Source organism: Balaenoptera acutorostrata, chromosome 20 (genome assembly GCF_949987535.1).
Source record: "Balaenoptera acutorostrata chromosome 20, mBalAcu1.1, whole genome shotgun sequence".
In the NCBI taxonomy this organism is placed as follows: Eukaryota; Metazoa; Chordata; class Mammalia; order Artiodactyla; family Balaenopteridae; genus Balaenoptera; species Balaenoptera acutorostrata.
Genome location: NC_080083.1, coordinates 26,425,516 through 26,446,488, shown reverse-complemented (window position 1 = coordinate 26,446,488; position 20,973 = coordinate 26,425,516). Strand labels below are relative to the sequence as shown.

Sequence of the window (20,973 nt, the reverse complement as noted above, 5' to 3'; positions counted from 1 at the left end):
TCAGGGAGCAATACATCCTGAGGGGGAAAAGGAAGGGGAACTTCAAAGTTGTGTTTTGGGTTTGGTAAGAGCATTTGTCACCAGTGACAAGACAGGTACAGGAACTTGGGTCACGGGGTGTCAGGGCAGAATCAGACATCCTGGATCACTTGGTCCTACCCTCTCACTCAATCAGGCCGGGGTCCCAGAGATGTCAAGTAACCTGCTCAATGTCACAGAGCTAGTTAGAGCAAATACATAACTACAACTCAGGACCCTCTGACCACAAAGCCTGTGTTCTTTCCCTTCCACCACTGCCTCTTTCCATCTCCCAGGACCTAACATGGGCCTGCACATATGGTAGATGCTTAGTTAGTTACTGTGGTTTCCCCTCCTCTGTTCTAATGTTAGGGTGTCTCGTGTTCTCTGGGCTTTCTCTGCTTTACCACCCCCTTTCTGTGATTCAGTCCTACCCATGGGGACTCTACAAAGCTCACAGCCTGATCCTGGTCTCATTTCAGCGATGAGGGTCCTTTTCCATCTCCCAGTCCTTTTGGCTTCCCTGAGCTTGTTCCAGGTTGTAGAATCTGACACAAATGGTAAGTACCACCTTGTATTGGTTTCCTGGGGCTGCTGTAACAAAGGACCACAAACTGGGTGGCTTAAGACAACAGAAATTTATTCTCCTACAGTTCAGGAGGCTGGAAGTCCAAAATCAAGGTGTTGGCTGGGTCATGCTCCTCTGAAGGCTCTAGGGCAGAATCATTCCTTGCCCCTTCCAGCCTCTGGTAGCTCCCAGCAACCCTTGGCTTATATGTGCATCACTCCAATCTCTGCCTCCATCTTCACACGGGCTTCTTCTCTGTGGTGTCCTCTGTGTGTCCTCTCCTCTTGTTATAAGACCACAAGTCATTGGATTTAGAGCCCACTCTAATCCCGTACCTGTATGCCTTCTTCTTAATTAGCTACATCTGCAAAGACCCTATTTCCAAATAAAGTCACATTCTCAGGTGCTAGTTGGACAAGTATTTTGGAGGGACACTATTTAAGCCACTACATTCCCCTTGTTCAAAGACTGCATCCTGATTCCCCTCACCATTCCAGACCCCAATTCGAGTAAAACAAGGAACCCCACCTCTACTCTACACCATCCCCTTCCCTACCTCAGGGTCCTGGTGATCAGCTAAGCCCTTTGAGGGACTTGTTTTCAGGTCCACCTCACCAAGAACCAAAGAAAAAATCCCCACAGCCCAGAGCCAAGAGCCAACCTGAGTGGTCACACACCTTCTTAATCCCATCACTGGGTCCAGTCAGGCCTCTGTATCCACAGGTTCCGCATCAGCAGATTCAACAAGCAGTGGATTGAAAATATTTTTTAAAAAGATTCCAGAAAGCTCCCCCTCCCCCCAAAAAAAACCCACTCTGGCAACTATTTACATGACATTTACATTGCATTAAGTGTTATAAGTAATCTAGAGGTGATTCAAAGTATACAGGAAGATGCGCATAGGTTATATACAAATACTATGCCCTTTTACCTAAGGGACTTGAGCATCCTGGAGGGTCCTGGAACCAACCCCCTGTGGATACTGAGGGATGAATGTATTCTACTGGACTCCTAAAGAGTGATATTGACACCTTATTGAGGATCAGAGAGTATTCTTCCCATTCTGGGCTTTTCCTCCTGTCGAATGTTTCTTAATCTTGATCTTCTGCCTGCTCAGGTTTGAGTGGTGGGGATAATGGTGGAGAAAGAGGGAGACAGAGCAAAGGGCTTCACCAAAGAGTGGTGTCTGATACCCTGCTCCTTGCTTCTCCCCCCTCCAAGAGCAGGCCACCCGCACCTTCACCATCTCTGATGCTGTGAGTCAGGTCAAGATCCAGGTCAACAAGGCCTTCCTGGATTCCCGGACCAGGTAGGTGAGACACACATACCACATGCTTCTCTTCCTAGGCTGACGAGGGCATCTAGGCCAGTCCTGACAAGCCAATGAGCCAAAGCAATGATACAACCTGCCCTTCCACCCCCAGCCCCTGCCCACCTGCGAGTATGGGGCAAGTATGAGTAAAAGCCAACAACTCCTAAAATCCTCAGCCTCTAACTTACCTTGAAGGGGATGTCTCATCTGATCCTATAAGCACTTTCTTCCACGTGGCTGAGTGATTCCTTAGGTCATGCATTGCAGAGTCTCAGAAAGCCTGTCCCTAGAAGTTCTCCATTCATTCAACATGTCTTAGGTCAGGTCCCCTTGAGGCAGAACCTGAGACCTGGATTCACATGCGGGTGGCTTACTGGGGAGCGCTCTCAGGTAAGTAGCGGAGTGAAGGAGTGAGGCCAGATAGGTAAAAAGAAGGGGTTAAGCAGGGATGTGGTTTAAGGTCTAGCCCCAGCTGACCTCACAGGGAGATCCGGAGTGTAGGCTGCACCTCAGAGCCTGTCCTACCCCAAGCAAGGGAGCAGAGCTTTCACCTGCCAAAGGGGTCCTTGATATAAGCCAGATGTACTGCAAGCTTGGCACTGGGTTGGGGGGGTGGTGCGGTGTAGCACACTGTGTGACTCCCAGGCACCTCCAGCCAGGAAGCCACCCTGACTCAGAAGCAATTGCCCAAGAAATTACGGGAGTGAGCCATCAGCAGCTAGGGGAGGGGCACGCCAAATTCTATAAATGGGCCCAAAGCAACTTGAGAAACGTGCAGGACACCGGCAGAATCAGCCACCTCCCAAACACGTGTAGGGCCTGGGTTTTCTGAAATAAGCAATGCAGACTGGGTCCCTGCCCTCAGGAAGCCCATGCTGGAGCTAGAGAGGCAGAAAAACAAGAGTAACCACTTCACTGAGCAGAAAACAACCTTGCTCGTTCCTCTTGCTGCCCCTTTACTGGACTTGGGGTTTCATTCCTCCCTGGCCCTTGCATAAACTCTCAAGAGGTCCCATAACTTTTTTGCTGACTTTTAGATGACAAGATGTGCTCTGATCACTTCTAGTCCTTTCAGGAACTCAAATGTCAGCAGAAGAAGACAAAGCCCAGAGCCTCTCGCTTTCCTCCACTCGGAGCTGCTTTAGGCTCTCATAGTGAGAGAAGGGCGCGTGGTCCGCCCGTCCCTCTTTCCCGAGCTTCTCCTCATCCCCCAGCCCAGGATTGTCACTCTTAGGGGTCAAGCTGGGGGAGGTAGGAGAGATACAGGATGGCAAAGTCTAAGTCGCCTGGACAGCTTAGTGCCTGGGGGTTGGGGATTGGGTCAGAAGCTCTTTCCCTCCTTGGGCGCTTTTCAGCTCTCAGAGATTCTGTTGCCAACTCTCTGACCCAGAGAAGTTTCTGACCAGTAGCTCACAGCTCCACCCTTCAGCCCTGGAGCTTGCGGCTCCCTCCCTCACCCCTCCCCACACCATCTTGAGCCAGGTCCCCTTTAAAGATGCTCCAGAAGACTAAAAGCTTTGCCCTGCTGCTGGAGGATGTGCCGATCTGGGGCCGAGGGCTGCCCTGTCCGGCTTACTCTGCTGTTAGGTGCAGAGCACGAGCCACCTCTTCTTTTCTTGTTTTCTTTAAGCTCTTTGGCCAGGGGTCAACCAGCAGCCATAGCTCCAGGACACACAGCAGGCTAGGTGCGGGGAGCGGGGAAGCCTGATGGAAGATGAGAAGGAGCCAGCCATGTAGAGAGCCAGGGGGATGGCATTCCAGGGTCTGGGAGTAGCAAAGGCAAAGGTCCTGAGGCAGGAAAGAGCTTAGGGTGCCCAGGAAACAGAAAGAAGGCCCACGCTGGTGGCGGCAGTAGGAGAAGAGGACACACAGGTGGAGCCTGAGGGCCAGATAGTCAGAGGCACAGCAGTGGCTGACAGGGGCTGGGGGAGAAGGGGAGGGACTGGGCTGGCTGTTCATGGGTGTGGGGTCTCCTTTGAGGGGATGAAAATGTTCGGGAACTAGATAGAGGCAAAGATCCCACAACGTCACGAGCACGTACACAGTAAGCCCGTGGATTCATGCACGTCACAGGGAGAGCCAAGAAAGTGCTTCAGTCAGAGTGGCCTGCTCTGCTTTTCACTAGAAAAAGCGCCTTCCTGCAGCCGGAGGGAGAACGGATGGGAGAAGGACAGGAGAGGAGGCATGAGTCCCGTTAGGAGTCTGCTGGGGCCATCCAGATGGGAGAGGATGGGGGCTAGGACAAGCGGGTGGGCCTGGAGATGGAATAAGAGTTCCTCCAGGGCCCTGCCTGCTCCCGTGGAACCCGGCCCTGAGGCAGAGCAGGAGGTAAGTCCTTGGTGAGTCAAGGTCAGGCAGGAGACCGCGCAGAACGCTAGCCGGGGGAGAAAGGCAGGAACAGGTAGGGCCTTGCATGGGACCTCTGGGTGGAGCCCTGGGAGGCCCAGCAACACACCTTCTCTGTTGGGTGGGGGGCCCTTTGGGACCCATGATGATGGTGATGGCGCTGGTGCTAACACGTGTGTTTACTCTGTGCCAGAGACAGTTCTCAGCGCTTCACACGCCTTCCTCCCCCAAATGCTAGAACGTGCTCGATCCAACTATGTGAAACAGCTGTTTTTGAAGTCAGAATGATCAAATAACGTGATTACCATCATTATCCTCATTTTATGGATAAGGAAATTGGGTACAGAGATGTTGAGTAACTTGCTCAAAGGCACACAGCTACTAAGGGGCGGCAGGAGTCAAACCCAGCCAGCGTGTTCCAAAGGCCCTGATGTAAGTTAACACAGTGAGTCCTAGCTCCCTCAGAAGTCATGTCTGTAAACCAATCCTGGGGGAACCAGGGTTCAAACTCTAGGTCAGTGCTGTCCAATACAGGAGCCACTGACTACATGTGACTACGGAGCCCTTGAAATGTGGCTGGTGACACTGAGGAACTGAATTTTTAATTGTATTTAATTTTAATGAATTTCCGTTTAAACAGCCACATGTGGCTAGCGGTTACCATATTGGACATGCCACGCAGCAGTCTGGGCCACTGGGCCATGATGTCTCTTGTAACAGCAACAAAAGGCAGTCTGGCTTATCTTCCTGGGTCCTTTCTTACCGAGGTTGGGGGGAGGTTGGAAGGGGTCAGGCCTGGTGATTATAGCTCAGTCATCACCCATGCCTGCCCGCTCGCCCACTCGCCCGCTCGCCCATGTTGCCCCTCAGGCTGAGCACCAGGCCCCCTCATGCTTGAAGCAGAATCGATAACCTGATCCACAGGGACAGGCCAGGAGTTACATCCTGTGACGCATATCCCCAAAGCAGGGCTGCCTTTGTGAGAATCTGAGCCACTTCCAAAATTTCAGTCTTAGAGCCGTAAAGATCATCTCATAGGACCCCTCATCGCACACACAAGAAACTGAGGCACAGGAAGGGGGAGAGGGTTCTCATGCAGGGACTTTTCTGACACTACCTTGCCCTTGGTCACCAACTTCTTAGTAGTAGAAAAGTTTTTGGCTTCTCTTTTTATAGACTGGTAATTAAGAAAAAGCCCGAACATCTGGCCCAAGAAATGGTCAACAAGAGGCTAGATGCTACAGCCACAACTAAACGAACTCCACACTAATTCTAGGGCCAGATGGGATGAAGGATGCTTTCATGGGCAGAACTGGGGCCCATAGGCATGTTATTTCCAGAATTCTCGGTGCACGAGGCCAGCTCCATGGCCAGGGGTTCCTCGGTCTGAATCGGTACATCCTGGGACTTAGGGGTTTTTAGGGTTCCCCAACTGATTCAGAAGCAGCCAGCACAGCTGCAACCCTCTGACTCTAATTCAGGAAGTGCTCACGTCCATCTGTCTGCCTTCCTTCAGAACCAGACTTAACGAAGCTTAAAGACACACTGTAGCTTCCTCATTTCCCAGAGGAGATTTTCCAGAGGCATCAGAGGAGAGCTAAGAAAAGATCCTGAGAGCACAGAGGTGGGGGTCTCCTGCGTGCTGCCCACACCCCCGCGGCTCCTCTGTACACACACGGCACCTCACACCCCTGCTACACGGTCGGAGCCGAGGGCCCGGTCATGACTCCCCCGTTGCTCTCCATTGTAGGCTGAAGACGGCCATGAGCTCTGAGGCGCCCACCACCCGACAGCTCTCCGAATACCTCAAGCACGCCAAGGGCTGGACCCGCATGGCCATCCGCAACGGGCAGGTGTGGGAGGAGTCCTTAAAGAGACTGAGGCACAAAGCGACCCTGACCAATGTCACAGGTACAGAAAACCCACCAGCCCTCTGATGGCAGGAAGCGGTCATCTCCCTGCAGGAGAGAACACAAGCCACCAAAAGCCGCAGTTCCGACTGGGAGCCGTCTCCTCTCTCTCCGTCAGAGTCGTGGACCACAGAGCAAGGAGGGGCTGGGAGGGCAGCCAGACCAATGCTCTTTTTGCAGAGAAAGGAACTTGGGCCCAGCAAGGTCACACTGCCAACTCCAAATGAGGGGACATTTGTGCCTTTTGTTATAACACCATCTGTAAGGCCTCTGTCCAGAGGAAGGACTAAAGTTAGTACACACGGGCTCCCTGTCCCAAACCACAGTGTCACCACTTCCGCCTGTGGAGGGGACATTTCAGCCACCTGTGTCGGGGGGCTTTACTGGGATTACGTCACAGGTGATGAGTGTCTCTCCTGTTCTGGGTACCGTGGAGCTGAAACAATGAGCCGATGGATTGATCACGACCTCCTCCACCCCTCCACCCCACCCCCTACCAAGTGTCACTGTTCACGGTGGGTCACGGAGGAAGGGGATTGGTCTTGACGGGAGGAAGAGGCTGCAGGTTCTCCCTGGGAAAACATCAAGCGGGGGAAGATACCTGGCCTAGGACTTGGGCAAATTCTAAAGTTCCAAAAGGAGGAAACCAGGACAAGGTAGGGAGAAGTAGGGAGCACTTTGGACTCTGAGACTCAAAAGGTGCTGGGACTTGAACCTCGGCCCCTGCCAACTTCTGCAGATGAGCTCCCGAAGAAGGCCCCCAGAGCCGGGTTCCCTTCAGGCTGCATTAGGACGTTGGTGGCTCTTTCCATTCTGTGCCCACGTGGAGGTCTCTGATGCCTAAAGCTCCCCACTCTGTTACTCCCGCCGAGATCACAGCGCCCCTCACATAAAAATGCCCTGTCCCTTCCCAACATCTTTCCTATCTAGATTCCTGCGTGCTTGGGACCTTAGACGTCAGTGGAGCCTTAGAAGAAAAGCAATCTTCTCAAACTAACTCATACTAACATGTACCTAACCTCTCAGGGGTATTGTCATTCTAAAAGAAAGGTCTGTTGGTTCAAAGGGTCTGATAGACAAAGAACTACTAACAACTCTGGAGACCGTTACTATCTGTGTGGCCTTGGGCAAGTCTCATGGGCACTATGGTCTCAGTTTCTTCTCTCGTAAAATGAGAATTTTAATTCTTACCTTAATGAGTTGTCAGGATTCAATGAGAAACCCCCTGAGAAATGCTTACTTAGAACGTAAAATGTACTCCCCCAAAAATCAAGTTCAGAAAATAAACCTCCCCTCAGGGCCTCAGAATGGAGAAAGAACTCAGCCCTTTTGGCGTCCCTTCTCTTTCAGACCCTAGCCTGGAATTGACTGCACTCTCTCAGGAGGTGGGCTGTGGCGTCCCAGTTCCTTTGGTGAAATGTGATGAGAACAGCCCTTACCGCACCATCACGGGAGACTGTAATAACAGGTGAGTGGCCAGTGGGTGGGTTTAGGAGGCAGGTTCTCCCAATCACCACAGCCAACCCATCTGCCCAGCCCACCTGCCCTGCTCAGCCCGGCCAGGGGCTTTGCCACGTGGGCATTACAGGCATAACTCCCACTGCCTCACCCTCCTGGACTAGCCTCCCACTGGAATCTGTTCTGTTGGAACCCCGCTAACTTCCCCACCTTCTAAAGAGGCCACTGCATCCCACTGGAAGAAGCACCTTTCCCCAGGGCAGAGGAGCCCCGCGCCTTCGGAGGTGGCAGTAGTTCCGACACCCCACATTGCAGAGGCCCCTCCTCCGCGCCCCCTTTCCCTTGGGCAGAGGCTCCGGGTCCTTCCCCAGGGGATCCCCGTGGGGTTTGCGGAGAAGCGGACCCCGGAGCGAACCCGCCGCCTAGGCTGAGGCCCGGTCTTGCTGTTTCAGGAGGAACCCCGGGCTGGGCGCGTCCAACAGGGCGCTGGCGCGCTGGCTGCCGGCGGAGTACGAGGACGGGCTCTCCCTGCCCTTCGGCTGGACGCCGAGGAAGACGCGGAACGGCTTCCCTCTCCCACTGGTGAGGGCGAACACGGGGTGGGGGCGAGCCCCGAGCAGGCGGGTGAAAGATGGGAGTCAGAGGGGAAGGGATGTCCTCCCACAAACACACAAGGAAAGGAAGAAGAAATAGGTGGGAGGACAGACGCGCGGTAGAACCGCATCCGGAGAGAGATGGGAGATTTGGACTTCCTCCCTGGTGGTGTTCCGGAAAATGCCACTAGAGAGCAGCAGAGTCCGGGTCCCGGAGCCCAGCCACGAGATGGTCACGTCCCAGCTGCCGTCAGGCCAAGTACCCTGGGGTCTCCCAGGCAGATGGCTTCCCTGCCCCATCCTGCTCATGCTTGCCCTGCCCCAGCCCCTGGAGTGCATCAGCTGGTGCTTGCCGGGACGTCCTATCTGTTGGCCTCATCTGAGTTGGCGGGCCCTCCCCAGAGGCCCTCTTCTATTCCCAGACACCTGGCACCTCCGTGGCACTTACTTCAGGGACAGCCTGTCTTTGTTTTCCCTCTTTGAGTGGAAAGAGCACTGGCCTTGAAGCCAGCAAGTCATACAGACCTGGCCTTTGGTAGCAGCAGGACCTTGGTGAGTTGACCTCACCTGTCTAGTCCTCAGTCTCCTCATCTACAAAATGGGGGTAATGCCACCTACCTCACAAGCTTGTCATGAGGATGAAGTGTACCTGTTACATCATAGGTACTCTATAAACTGCAGTTGAATCTGAATCCTCAAAGCACCTTTTCCTCCCTCTCCTTCTCTCTCCACCTGTAGGCCCGCGAGGTATCCAACAAGATTGTAGGCTACCTAAATGAAGAGGGTGCTCTGGACCAAAACAGGTCCCTGCTCTTCATGCAGTGGGGTCAAATTGTGGACCACGACCTGGATTTTGCCCCCGACACGGAACTGGGGAGCAGCGAGTACTCCAAAGTGCAGTGTGATGAACACTGTATCCAGGGAGACAACTGTTTCCCCATCATGGTAGGCCCTGCAGCTGCGGGTCCCTAGCAAACCCCTTGCCTCCCTGATGTGGCAGACATTCCCAGCCTGTCAGCCAGGACCTCCTGGAGATCTTGAATGTTGATTTGACAGCTTCCCAAGCCTCACACATCTATTCATTCACTCACCCATTTATTTAGCAAATAGACATTAATCATCAACTCTGTGCCAGGCAGTACGCTAAACACTTAGAATTCAAAGGTGAACAAGACACTGTCCCTTCCCTCAAGGACAAAGGACCTGTGTGGGAAATGGACAAGTAATCACTAATGGCAAAATTGGGAAGCTCTGGGGCGTGTTGTCTTCATCCCTGGCCCAGCAGCATTGATGTCACCTGGGGTCTTATTAGAAATGTAAAATCTCAAACCTCATCCCAGACATTGGGAAGCAGAATCTACATTTTATCGGAATCCCCATGAGACTTATTTTATAGACAGCAAAATTTGTGGAATGCTATCGTAAGTCATCTCAGAGTCGGGAAGTCTACTCCCAGAATGGATGAGTCAGGATGAGTGGCAGGCATTTGTGGGAATTTCCAGCAGGAAGGGAAAGGAACTTGCAGTGGTGCACTTTTCTTCTTACTCATGATTTTACATTTAGAGAATGATTTATTCACTCAAACAAATCGGGGCTATGTGTTGTGGTGTAAAGAACATAAGCTGTGAAGTAAGGTCAGCCTAGATCTGAATCCCCCATCTTTCCCTTTCAGTTTGTAAGCTCTTGGGCAAATTGCTTAACCTTTCTGAGCCTCCGTTTTCTCACGTGTAAAATGGGACAGAATTATCTACCTTACAGGGTTTTATGAGGACCAAAGTGAGTTAAAGTATGCATAATGCCAAGCACATGGTAGGTCCAGAATAAATAAATGGTAGCTGTTGTTAGTAGTAATTATTAACAAACCCTTTCCTGCCTCATGTCCTGCTTCCTTGTGCCGGGATCTCAGGACTCCCTCTCAACCAAAAATTTGGAGCTTTTGCTATGAAAGATTGAATGATTCCCCCTCAGCCCTTTTACCCAGCGGACGTAGTGACCTTCAGGGCGTTGGGGGCCCAGGATTTATAGCATCAGCAGGAGGCATCTGGAGCCATTGTCTGGTACCAGGGTCCCAGGAGGGCACCATCAGCATCTTTGCCAGCTGCATCCAGACCTACCCTGGGGAGAGGTTGCCAGCTGTACCACCTCTGCCCAGTCACCCACCCCGATCTCTCTGCAGTTCCCGTGCAACGACCCCAAGGTGAAGACTCAAGGGAAATGCATGCCTTTCTTCCGAGCTGGGTTTGTCTGCCCCACTCCACCTTACCAGTCATTGGCCCGAGAGCAGATCAATGCTCTGACCTCCTTCCTGGATGCCAGTTTAGTGTACAGCCCTGAGCCCAGCCTGGCCGGCCGCCTCCGGGATCTCAGCAGCCCACTGGGCCTCATGGCCATCAACCAGGAGGCCCAGGACCACGGGCTGGCCTACCCGCCCTTTGACAACAAGAAGCCGAGCCCCTGTGAGTTCATCAACACCACTGCCTGTGTGCCCTGCTTCCTGACAGGTGAGTCTAGGCTGGCAACAGAGGGGCCAAAGGACAAGGGGATTATCCTGGGGTCTGAGAGCAGAGGAAGGCCAGAAAAGTTTCTCGAGGCCACTGGGCAGCTTCCAGGGAGGCTTTACCATTGCTTCTTCTCATTGTCTTCTGGAAAAATACACACCAGGCCACCACTGCCATGGGCAGTGGTCCAGGACTGGCAAAAGGGCACAGATGAATACAGAATCTAAGAACATGTGTTCACTGTATAAAAAAAAAAAAATTAAGGAAGTCCAGTAAAGCACAAAGAAAATAAGAAAATCCACAAAATCCCACCACTCACAGATAATCATTGTTAGCATTTTAATGCCTATGTTTCCAGTTTTTTTCTATCACAGATCTAGTTCTACCTTGTTTTACACAATTGGGGTCATACTAGAAGTAATTCTCTGTAACCTGATGTCTTCTCTTAATGTATCACATCTTTAAATATTCTTCTACATCATGATCTTTAATGGCTGCCTGGTATTCCATGACATATATTTATCATAATTTATTTTATCAACCTTACTTGGAGACATTTGTGTCATTTCTAATTTTTCTGTGATTTTTTTGTTTGTTCGTTTTTGTTAAGGTCCTGAGCATCCTTGTTGATGAATTCTTGTGCTCATTTTTAATAATTTTACTAAGATAACCTCCTAGAGGAGGACGTTCTAGATCAAGAGGAATGTATATTTTTAAGGCTTTCCATAAACTTGGCACAAAGTCCCCACTCCATGTAGCCTGTACGCAGCCAAAGCCCTCCAATTCTCCTCATTCTGGGGGCTCATGCCCTCCTGGTCTTCTCTGCCTTTGGCTTCTGGAGGCCTTCTCTCTTCCAAAAATCCAGTCTCCTAGGACAAACCACCAGCCCACCCAGACATGGCAGAAGACCCAGATCTCTTGGATTCTATGTCCATACACATCTCACATCAGTCCAGACACAAAACTAAGCCCTTCCTGTTTTCCATTAAAATATCCAGTAAGACCAAGCATTCATGAATTTAATAGACTTTTCTGAAGATTAGAGGACACAAGGAGAAATCCCCTTATGAAACAGCTGGTCTTTTACCATCTATATGACCCTCTCCTCCCAATAGCCCCCATCTCTAGATTCTTCTCCCTTATTACACAGAGGAATTCAACCCTACCCAAGCTCTTACCCTCAAACTTGCATTCCTAAAACCATCCAAATTGCTCTGCGCAATAAAAAGCCCCTCGTTTATTTGTAGGTCCCATCTTAGAAGGCAGTTGGGATTTAGTTAGCAAAATTTTACTTTTTAATATCACCTGTATGTAGTCTTTCTTTACCACAGTCTTGTGGGTTCGACCTTATTATCCCCATTTTCACAGATATGAAGACTGAGGCTTAGAAATGTTAAGTAACTTGTCCAAAGTCACAGAACTAAAAAGTGTGTGTGGAGAGCTGGGATTCAAATCTATGAATCGCAACCCCAATCTCTTTCCACCTTAAACTAACAGGAAGGAGGGGCTTAGGAGAGCTTCCCTCTGGGGCACCACATTTATTCTTTGTGCAGGTTACTGGGTTCTGGGGCTGCTCAGGAGGGACCCACCCTTCTGCCTTCTGGGCTTTCAGGAGATCCACGAGCCTCGGAACAGATCCTGCTGGCCATTTCCCACACCCTCCTTCTCCGAGAGCACAACCGGCTGGCCAGAGAACTAAAGAGACTCAACCCTCATTGGGATGGAGAGAAGCTCTACCAGGAAGCCCGGAAGATCCTAGGAGCCTTCATACAGGTAATAGGCTCAGGAGAACTGCCTCATGTGCCAGCCTCGCTTCCGCTCCTGGCTCTGCCCCCTGCCCGCAGCCACGCATCCAGTGACCTCCTCGGCTTTCCACACCTCCATTTCCCCCTTCCTCTCCTCTGCTGCTTCTTTCCCACTGTCTCATTCTTTTAAACCCTCCCTTTTGTTTCTTCAGCTTCTCAGCCCCAAAATGAATCCCTGGATTCAGGGTGTTGGAGAGTCATTCATATGTCAGTCACTCAGTATGCCCGCCCAGGGGCCATCACTGGGACCACAGGCTCCATCACTCCTGGGACTGTTACATCACAGTTATTTTGATTGTTTTGATTGGATTATCTTTTAAAATTTTCCACACCTAAGCCACACGTCACAGGCATAGTCAATTGCTATTGCTGATTGACTGATTGACTAACTAGAAGAGACTTAGAAAAGTTGATATGTTGATATTAACCATACACATATTTTTTAAACATTTTATTTAAAAATAATTGTAGATGCTCAGGAAGTTGTATTAAAAAAAAAAAAAAAAAAAAAGCACATGCACCTAGTCTCCCCCAGTGCTAACAGTTTGCATAACTATGGTACAATATCAAAAGCCAGAAGTTAACATAGATATGAACCATAAAGTTTATTCAGATTTCACCAGTTATAAGTGCAGTCAATTCGTGTGTGAGTGTGTGTGTGTGTGTGTATGTGTGTGTGTAGCTCCATGTAAGTGTATCACATATGTAGTTTCATGTAACCACCACCACAATAACATCACTTACCTCTACCATCACCACAGACTCCCTTGTGCTACGTTTTTATAGCCACATCCACCCTCCCCCTTCCCACATCCCTAACCCCCGGCAACCACTAATCTGTTCTCCATCTGTACAGTTATGTTATTTCACGAGTATTATATAAATGAAATCATGCAATATGTATTCTTTTGAGACTGGCTTTTTACTTTCAGCATAATTTCCTTGAGGTTCATCCAACTTGTTACATACATCAATTGTTCATTTCTTTTTGTTGTTGAGTAGTATTCCATGTTTTGTTTAACCATTCACCTATTGAATGACATTTGCATAGCTTCCAATTTGGGGCTATTATGAATAAAGCTGCTATGAACATTCATGGATAAGTGTCTGCATGAAAATAAGCTTTTATTTCTCTGGGATATATGCCCAAGAGTGCAATTGCTGGGCTATATGCTAAGTCCATTCTTAGTTTTAAAAGGAACTGCCAAAGTATTTTTCAGAGTGGCTGTACTGTTTTTTACATTCCCACCAGCAATGTATGAATGATCCAGTTTCTCTGCATTCTGGTCATTATTTGGTGTCATCACTCTTTTTTTTTTTACCCTTTCTGTTAGGTATGTAGTGATATTGCATTGTGGTTTTACTTTGCATTTATCTGATGGCTGATCATATTGAACTTCTTTTCATGTACTTTTTTGCCATCTGGATATCCTCTTCAATAAAACATCTGTTCACATAGTTTGCCAATTTTCAAAATGGATTTTGTCTTTTTGTTGACTTTTGAGAGTTCTTTATATATTCTAGATATGAATCCTTTGTCAGATATGTGACTGTAAATATTTTCTCCCAGTCTGTACTTTGTACATTTTCTTAATAGGGTCTTTTGCAGAGTAAGAGTTTTTAATTTTGATGAGGCCAAATTTATCAGTTTTTTCCTTTCATAGATTGTGTTTTGGTGTCAAGTTTCAATTCTTTCCCTAGTCTTAGGTCCCAGAGATTTTTCTCCTGGTTTTATTTTTCTAGACATTTTATAGTTTTATCTTTTACATTTAAGTCCATGATCCATTTGAGGTTAATTTTTGTATAAAGCATAAGGTTTAGGTCAGGGTTCATTTGGGGTGGGGGCTATGGTTGTCTAATTGCTCCAGCACCACTTATTGAAAGGCTATCTTTCTCCTTTTGAATTGCTTTTGCTCCATTGTCAACAATTATTTGGGCATTATGTGGCAGCCTGGATGGGAGGGAAGTCTGGGGGAGAATGGATACATGTATATGTATGGCTGAGTCGCTTTGCTGTGCACCTGAAACTATCACAACATTGTTAATCGGCTATACTCCAATGTAAAATAAAAAGTTTTAAAAAACTATTTGGGCATATTTATGTCAATCTATTTCTAGGTTGTCCATTATATTCCACTAATCTACATGTCTATTCCTACACCAGTACCACAGTGTTTAATAACTGTAGCTATACAATAAGACAACATTAGGAAGAATGACTCCTCACTTTATTCTTTCTCAAAATTATTTTGGCTATTGTAGGGTCTTTACCTTTCCATATATATTTTAAAACATGCTTATCTATGTCTACAAAGAAATCTTGCTGAGATTTTGATAAGAATTGTATTAAAACTATAGATCAATTTAGGGACAATTGACATCTTTACAATGTTGAGTTTTCCACTATATAAACATAGTATGTCTCTCCAAGTATTTAGATTTTCTTTGATTTATTTCATCAGCATTTTATAATTTTAATCATACATATCCTATACATGCTTATTACATTTATACCTGAGTATTTCATTTCCTTTGGAGGAATTGTAAGTGGTATTACATCTCTTATTTCAGTTTCCACTTATTCATTATCAGTGTATAAAAATATAATTGATTTTTATGTGTTGATTCTGTATCCTATGACCTTGTTGAACGCAATTAGTTCCAGGAGTTCTGTAGATTCCTTGGGATTTTCTACATAGATAGTCATGTCATCTACAAATAATGACAGTTATATTCCTTCTTTTCTAATTTGTATGTTTTTCACTTCTTTTTCTTGCCTTATTACAGTGGCTACAACTTTCAGCACTATACTGAATAAGAGTGATGAGAGCAGACATTCTTGTCTTCCCAATAGTAAAAGAAAAGCATTCAAGGTTTCACCATTAAGTATAATGTTAGTTGTGATTTTTTTTGTACATGCTCTATATGAAGTTGAGGACGTTCTGCTCTATTCCTAGCGTACTGAGAGTTTTTGTCATGAATAGATGTGGAATTTTGTCAAATGGTTTTTCTGCATTGATTTAGATAATCATATGACTTTTCTTCTTTAGTTTATTCTGCTTGCTTTAGGTTTACTTTGCTCTTCCTGCTAGTTTATTGAGGTAGGAACTTAGATTAGTGATTTGAGAGCTTTCTTCTTTTCTAACATAAGTATTACAAGTGATATAAATTTCCCTCTTAGCACTGTTAGTTGTATCCCACAAATATTGATATGTTGTATTTTCATTTTAATTCACTGTGTATGTTCTGTTGTTGTTGTTTCTTCTTTTCAGACTTTCTCTTTGACCTATGGGTTATTGAGAAGTATATTGTTTTTTTTCCACGTGTTTAGAGATTTTTCTGCTGCCTTTCTGTTACTGATTTCTAATTTGATTCCATCATGGTCAGAGAATATACTCTTATGATCTCAATTCTTTCAAATTTGTTAAGGTTTATTTTATAACCCTGGTATGGTTATCTTGTTGAATGTTCCATAGGTCCTTAGAAAGTATTTGTATTCTGCTGTTGATGGGTGTAGTGTTACCCAGTACATCATTCTTCTTTCCTTTCTGGAGGTCACACGTCTTTCCCCTGTGCGTGAGTCTCTCTCATCTTATCAGGACACTAGTCTTTTTGGTTTAGGGCTCCACCCTTATGACATCATTTAACCTTAATTACCTCTTTACAGGCCCTATCTTCAAATACAGTCAAATGAGAGGGTTAGAGCTTCAACATATGGATTTTCATCCATAATAAGGCTTCTTGGACTACAAGAAAAAGAAACCCACGCAAGCTAGTTCAGATGTTCAGTACTGGTTCACCCTATACATGTATCAACTGGAAGCTAGTAAGGGTTTCTCCTGGAACCCCCAGGCAGGGAGTGTAGTTGGGCCTCAACTAGGGTGAGAGCCAGAGACTGGAAACCATCTGGAATTAGGGCAGCTACTCTCACTCCGTCTCTCCCTCCTCTCTGCTCCTCTCTTCACTTCTCCACTCTCTTTCTCTACAGATGGGTTTTCTCTGCTTTTCTGCACATGATAGAAAATGACAACCCATATCACCCCATCTGTCCCCTCAGATAGAGCGCCGCCAGAAACAGTCTTGAATAGCTGCATCTGAAATCTAAGTTCCTGAGACAGAGAATCTGACTAACCAGCTTAGTCTGGTGCCACAGCTGGGCCCGTCCACTGTGGCCAGAGGTAAGGTTTCTCACACCCTTTTCTCATGACTTGTTTCTCCTTCCAGATTATCACCTTTAGGGACTACCTACCTATTGTGCTAGGTGATGAGATGCAAAAGTGGATCCCTCCATACCAAGGCTATAACAAATCTGTAGATCCCCGAATTTCCAATGTCTTCACCTTCGCCTTCCGCTTTGGCCACTTGGAGGTCCCCTCCACTGTGTTCCGCCTGGATGAGAATTATCAGCCATGGGGTCTGGAAGCAGAGCTCCCCCTGCATACCCTCTTCTTCAACACCTGGAGGATAGTCAAAGATGGTATGTCCTTTCAGGGAAGCACTGTCACTAGGCTGTCTCACTCTGTAGCCTGCTTCTAGGGAAACGTGGCTTGGAAGTCAGACTCCAGGCACTTCCTGTGTGACCTTGGGCAAGTGAATTCACCTCACTGAGCCTCAGTTTCTTCATTTGTAAAATGGGGACAGTAATAATACCTATCTCATAGGATATAAAAAAAATAGAAATATATGTATAAAACACCCTACAATGGTTCTTGACACACAGGAGGTGGTCACTAAATATTAGTTATTATTCTTTCTTTCTTCCACTGGCCTTTAAGATGCCGAGTTTTCCCTGTTTCCTTTCCCTGCCTCAGGCTTCTCTGATCCCTGCAGAAATAATTCCTGGGTCTGGTAAAAAAAAAAAAAAAAAAAGTTGCTCTTTTCTGCTCTCCTGTATGGCTTTCCACCTACATTAAGTGCCAAAGGTTGAACCCAGCTCCCCTTTATCCTGAGGTGGGCTGTGTTGAAACTGGCTTTACTTAAGGCCTGACAAGTCAGGGCATTTTCCAGAGATTTCTGCCATCTCTTCCCAAGCTGCACAGTTCATTGCGGGAACATATGGAGGAGAAGGAGCCAACTCTCTGAACTGCAGCTTGAAAGAAACCCTAAGCTTATGCTGATGCCATCACCCCAGGACGGCAGGTGGTCTGGACTGACCCCCAGCCCCCAGCATACCCTGCGGGCTGCATTGTGCTCTTCTCTCCCCACTTCCAGCCCGAGAGGTGCAGTTGGCCCTTCTTTCACCTGAGAAAGAGAAAATGTCTGGTAGAGGGAGGAGCCAACAGTGGAAGATGTCCCCAGCTGCCCCCATCCCCAACATGGCCTCTGGGTCTCCCTTGCAGGTGGAATTGACCCTCTGGTGCGGGGCCTGCTGGCCAAGAAGTCCAAATCGATGAATCAGAATAAAATGATGACGGGCGAGCTGCGCAACAAGCTTTTCCAACCCACTCACACGATCCACGGCTTTGACCTGGCTGCCATCAACATACAGCGTTGCCGGGACCATGGGATGCCTGGTGAGTGGGCCTAGGGTCCTGCCAGGCCTGGGGAACTTTTAGCTACTTTCTGGGGTTCCAAGGGACTCTCGTCTGTAGCCCTGAGGAGCTGATCACTTCTAAAACAGAAGGCAGAGATGCCCTTTTTTTTTTTTGACTGCGCCACGCAGCATGTGGGATCTTAGTTCCCCGACCAGGGATCGAACCCGTGCCCCCTGCAGTGGAAGCACAGAGTCTTAACCACTGGACCACCAGGGAAGTCCAGAGATGCCCATTTTTAAAACTCACTTTGCTCATCTGTGAAATGGAATCTTCCATTCTCCTTAATGCAGAGACCAGAGAACACATCTGGTACTTTCTTTGAGCTCCTCAAATGAAAGAAATCAACAACTGACTTGTAAAACCAGTTTAAAAGTCCAGGAAATATTAAGAAAAGGATAACAGAGGGAAAACAACGACTATCGGATCTTCCTAAATGTAGTACTTAAGAGCCAGACTGCCTGGGTTCAAATTCCAGCTATGCCCTTTCTACTTATGTGACCTTAGGCAAGTTACTTGACATCTCTGTTCTTCAATTTACGTTTGTGTACAGGGCTTAGAATAGTTCCTGGACCCATAGTAAGCACCATATAACCTCCTAGCCCCCTCGAAGCTTAAGTGCCACAGTATAAAACAATGGCTCACTGACTCCCCTATCCCAAGGGCTGTGAACACAGACTTTCTGGGGCTGATGGAGCTGGAGTGGGCACGTCTGCAAGGGGGATGAGACAGCTCCAGCCTCTCTGCCCTAGGGTACAACTCCTGGAGAGGCTTCTGTGGCCTCTCACAGCCCCAAACGCTGAAGGAGCTGCACGCCGTGCTGAAGAACAAGGTGCTGGCTGAGAAGTTACTGGTTCTCTACGGGACCCCTGCCAACATTGACATCTGGATAGGGGCCATCGCTGAGCCCCTGGTAGAAAGGGGCCAGGTGGGGCCTCTCCTGGCCTGCCTCCTGGGAAGGCAGTTCCAGCAGATCCGTGATGGAGACAGGCGAGTGAGACCTCAGCGGGGAGGGTGTGGAGGGCACCCCTTCTCGGAGGTGGGCCGTGGGTTTCCTACAGGAGGACTGACGCCAGACCTTGGCATGTTCCAGTGACCTCCTCCCTCCCCCTCTGGCAGACTGGGGAGGGTGCAACAGCTGGGCTGTATGGAGAGACCCTACTTCTGTCTCTGCAGGTTCTGGTGGGAGAACCCTGGGGTCTTCACTGAGGAGCAGCGGAACTCTCTACAGAAAATGTCCTTGTCACGCCTTGTCTGTGACAACACCCACGTCACCAAGGTCCCGCTGCACCCCTTCCAAGCCAACAGCTACCCCCACGGCTTTGTGGATTGCTCAGCCATCGATAAGCTGGACCTCTCACCATGGGCCTCCGAGGAGAATTAGGGGCCTGGACTCCACGGCCTCCCAAACTGTGCAGTAAAGCTCCCCTTGGTCCACGATGCCATTTCAAGCAAGCTCAGTGACCCGGTCCCTTAGAGCTCCATACCCAGTCCCAGCCCTTCTTTCCAGCCGGGTCTCTCTACACGCCCTGGATGCACACCTCACTCAAGCCTGAGGCCAGCCCCCTCGACCTCTCCAGCCCTTCCTCTTGAATCCATATTCTCTGCCTGCAGAAACCCTCCTTTCTGTCAAGACTCTGAGATACCCTCTGAGATACCTTCCAGTCTAGCTTGCCAGATGTCAGCCATCCTCTCCCTTGAACAAGTCAAGGCCTTTACGCCCTTTTATCTCTCCTCCCCGTGAACGAGCTTGTAAACTCCTTGAGCCGGGGACTTCAGCCCACTTCCAGGTGTGTCCCGTGGCCCCCAGCATGGTGCTCAGCACACAGTAAGTGCTCAGTAAACATCTGGTGATTGACTACAGGTGCCGGCAATGACCTTGTTCCCCTCCCAAGGCAGGCCTTGGAATCACTGCCAAATGACTAACTGGATGTTTACAGTTCAGACATGTCTCACCACTAACAGGTCATGTGCACGACTCTATGGGGTGAGAGGGCACGGTCTGGTGGGATTTCAAAGTGCTCTCAAAGAAAGAGAGGAGGCAAGGGGCTCCTGGGAAAAGAAGCCATGGCCGTGGGGTGGCAAGAGAGCACTCAGTGCCATGGGGTCAAAGAGGGAGGAAATCCAAGCCTGGATTCCCCCAGAGCTAAAGTTAATTTCCCTTCCAGGGGCCCTTCAGGGAAATACCCTCTTCTTCTAGGCCAGTCCTTGGAGCCTGCAAGGCCGTTGACGGGCAGCTCCAGAGTATTGCTAGTGCTGCCGCCCAATACATATTCATGAGTTCTTTTAAAATGACCTTCCTGGGTAAGGTCAGCCCAGCCAGGGCCTCCAGATCCCCTGACTGGCGGGGCAGGGGTGGGAGGCACTTAGCCATCCTGTGGGAAAAGCCCAGGAGCCAGAAGGCCTGGGCTGCAGCCCTGACTCTGGCACCCTCTTCTCTGAGGCCTCAGATGAGGCCCTTGACCTCTCTGAACACCCCTCTCGTCATCAGTGAAATGGAGCTGAGTAGTATTTATCCTGCTAGGGTGAAGTGCCGGGGGCTCCTATGCGCATGGGAGCCCCAGCATCCTGCATACTTTCAGGCTCCAGCTGTGGGTGTCCCTCCCCAAATGTGGGAAGAAGGGAGGGAACAGGGAGGGAATCCACCAGTCAGAGGGATTAAGTTCCAGGCAAGTTTATTAGGGAAGTATGCTTCTTCCCCTCCCTCAGCCCAGCCTGCTGTCCCGGTCTGGGAACCTGGCCCCGTGAAGGCAGGAGTGAGAAGGAGTCTACTGTCCTAAGGCCTCCGAACCAGTATGCCAGCTGCAGGGATGCAGGATCCAGAGGTGCCTTGTTATCTGGGGAGGGAACTACCTTCCCATCACCCCTCCGCTCTTCCTCTCCTGCAGGAAAAGTGTGTGTCCCCTCTATTTCCCAGCCTGACACAGAGTGAGC

At 48.8% G+C, this 20,973-nt stretch overlaps 1 protein-coding gene across 2 annotated transcripts; it reads left to right on the top strand.

Moving 5' to 3' along the window:
* Positions 1-502: 502 nt before the first annotated feature.
* LPO (lactoperoxidase) lies at positions 503-19,423 on the top strand. Of its 2 annotated transcripts, XM_007176137.2 has the most exons (12): positions 503-578; positions 1,808-1,895; positions 5,995-6,155; positions 7,505-7,622; positions 8,065-8,194; positions 8,944-9,150; positions 10,382-10,706; positions 12,316-12,476; positions 16,733-16,985; positions 17,848-18,021; positions 18,792-19,029; positions 19,216-19,423. In XM_007176137.2, the coding sequence occupies exons 1-12, from the start codon at positions 503-505 to the stop codon at positions 19,421-19,423; spliced, it is 2,139 nt and encodes a 712-aa protein (XP_007176199.1). The 2 variants fall into 2 exon arrangements, with proteins under 2 accessions (XP_007176199.1, XP_007176200.1); XM_007176138.1 differs by lacking the exons at positions 1,808-1,895; positions 5,995-6,155.
* The last annotated feature ends 1,550 nt before the right edge of the window (positions 19,424-20,973 follow it).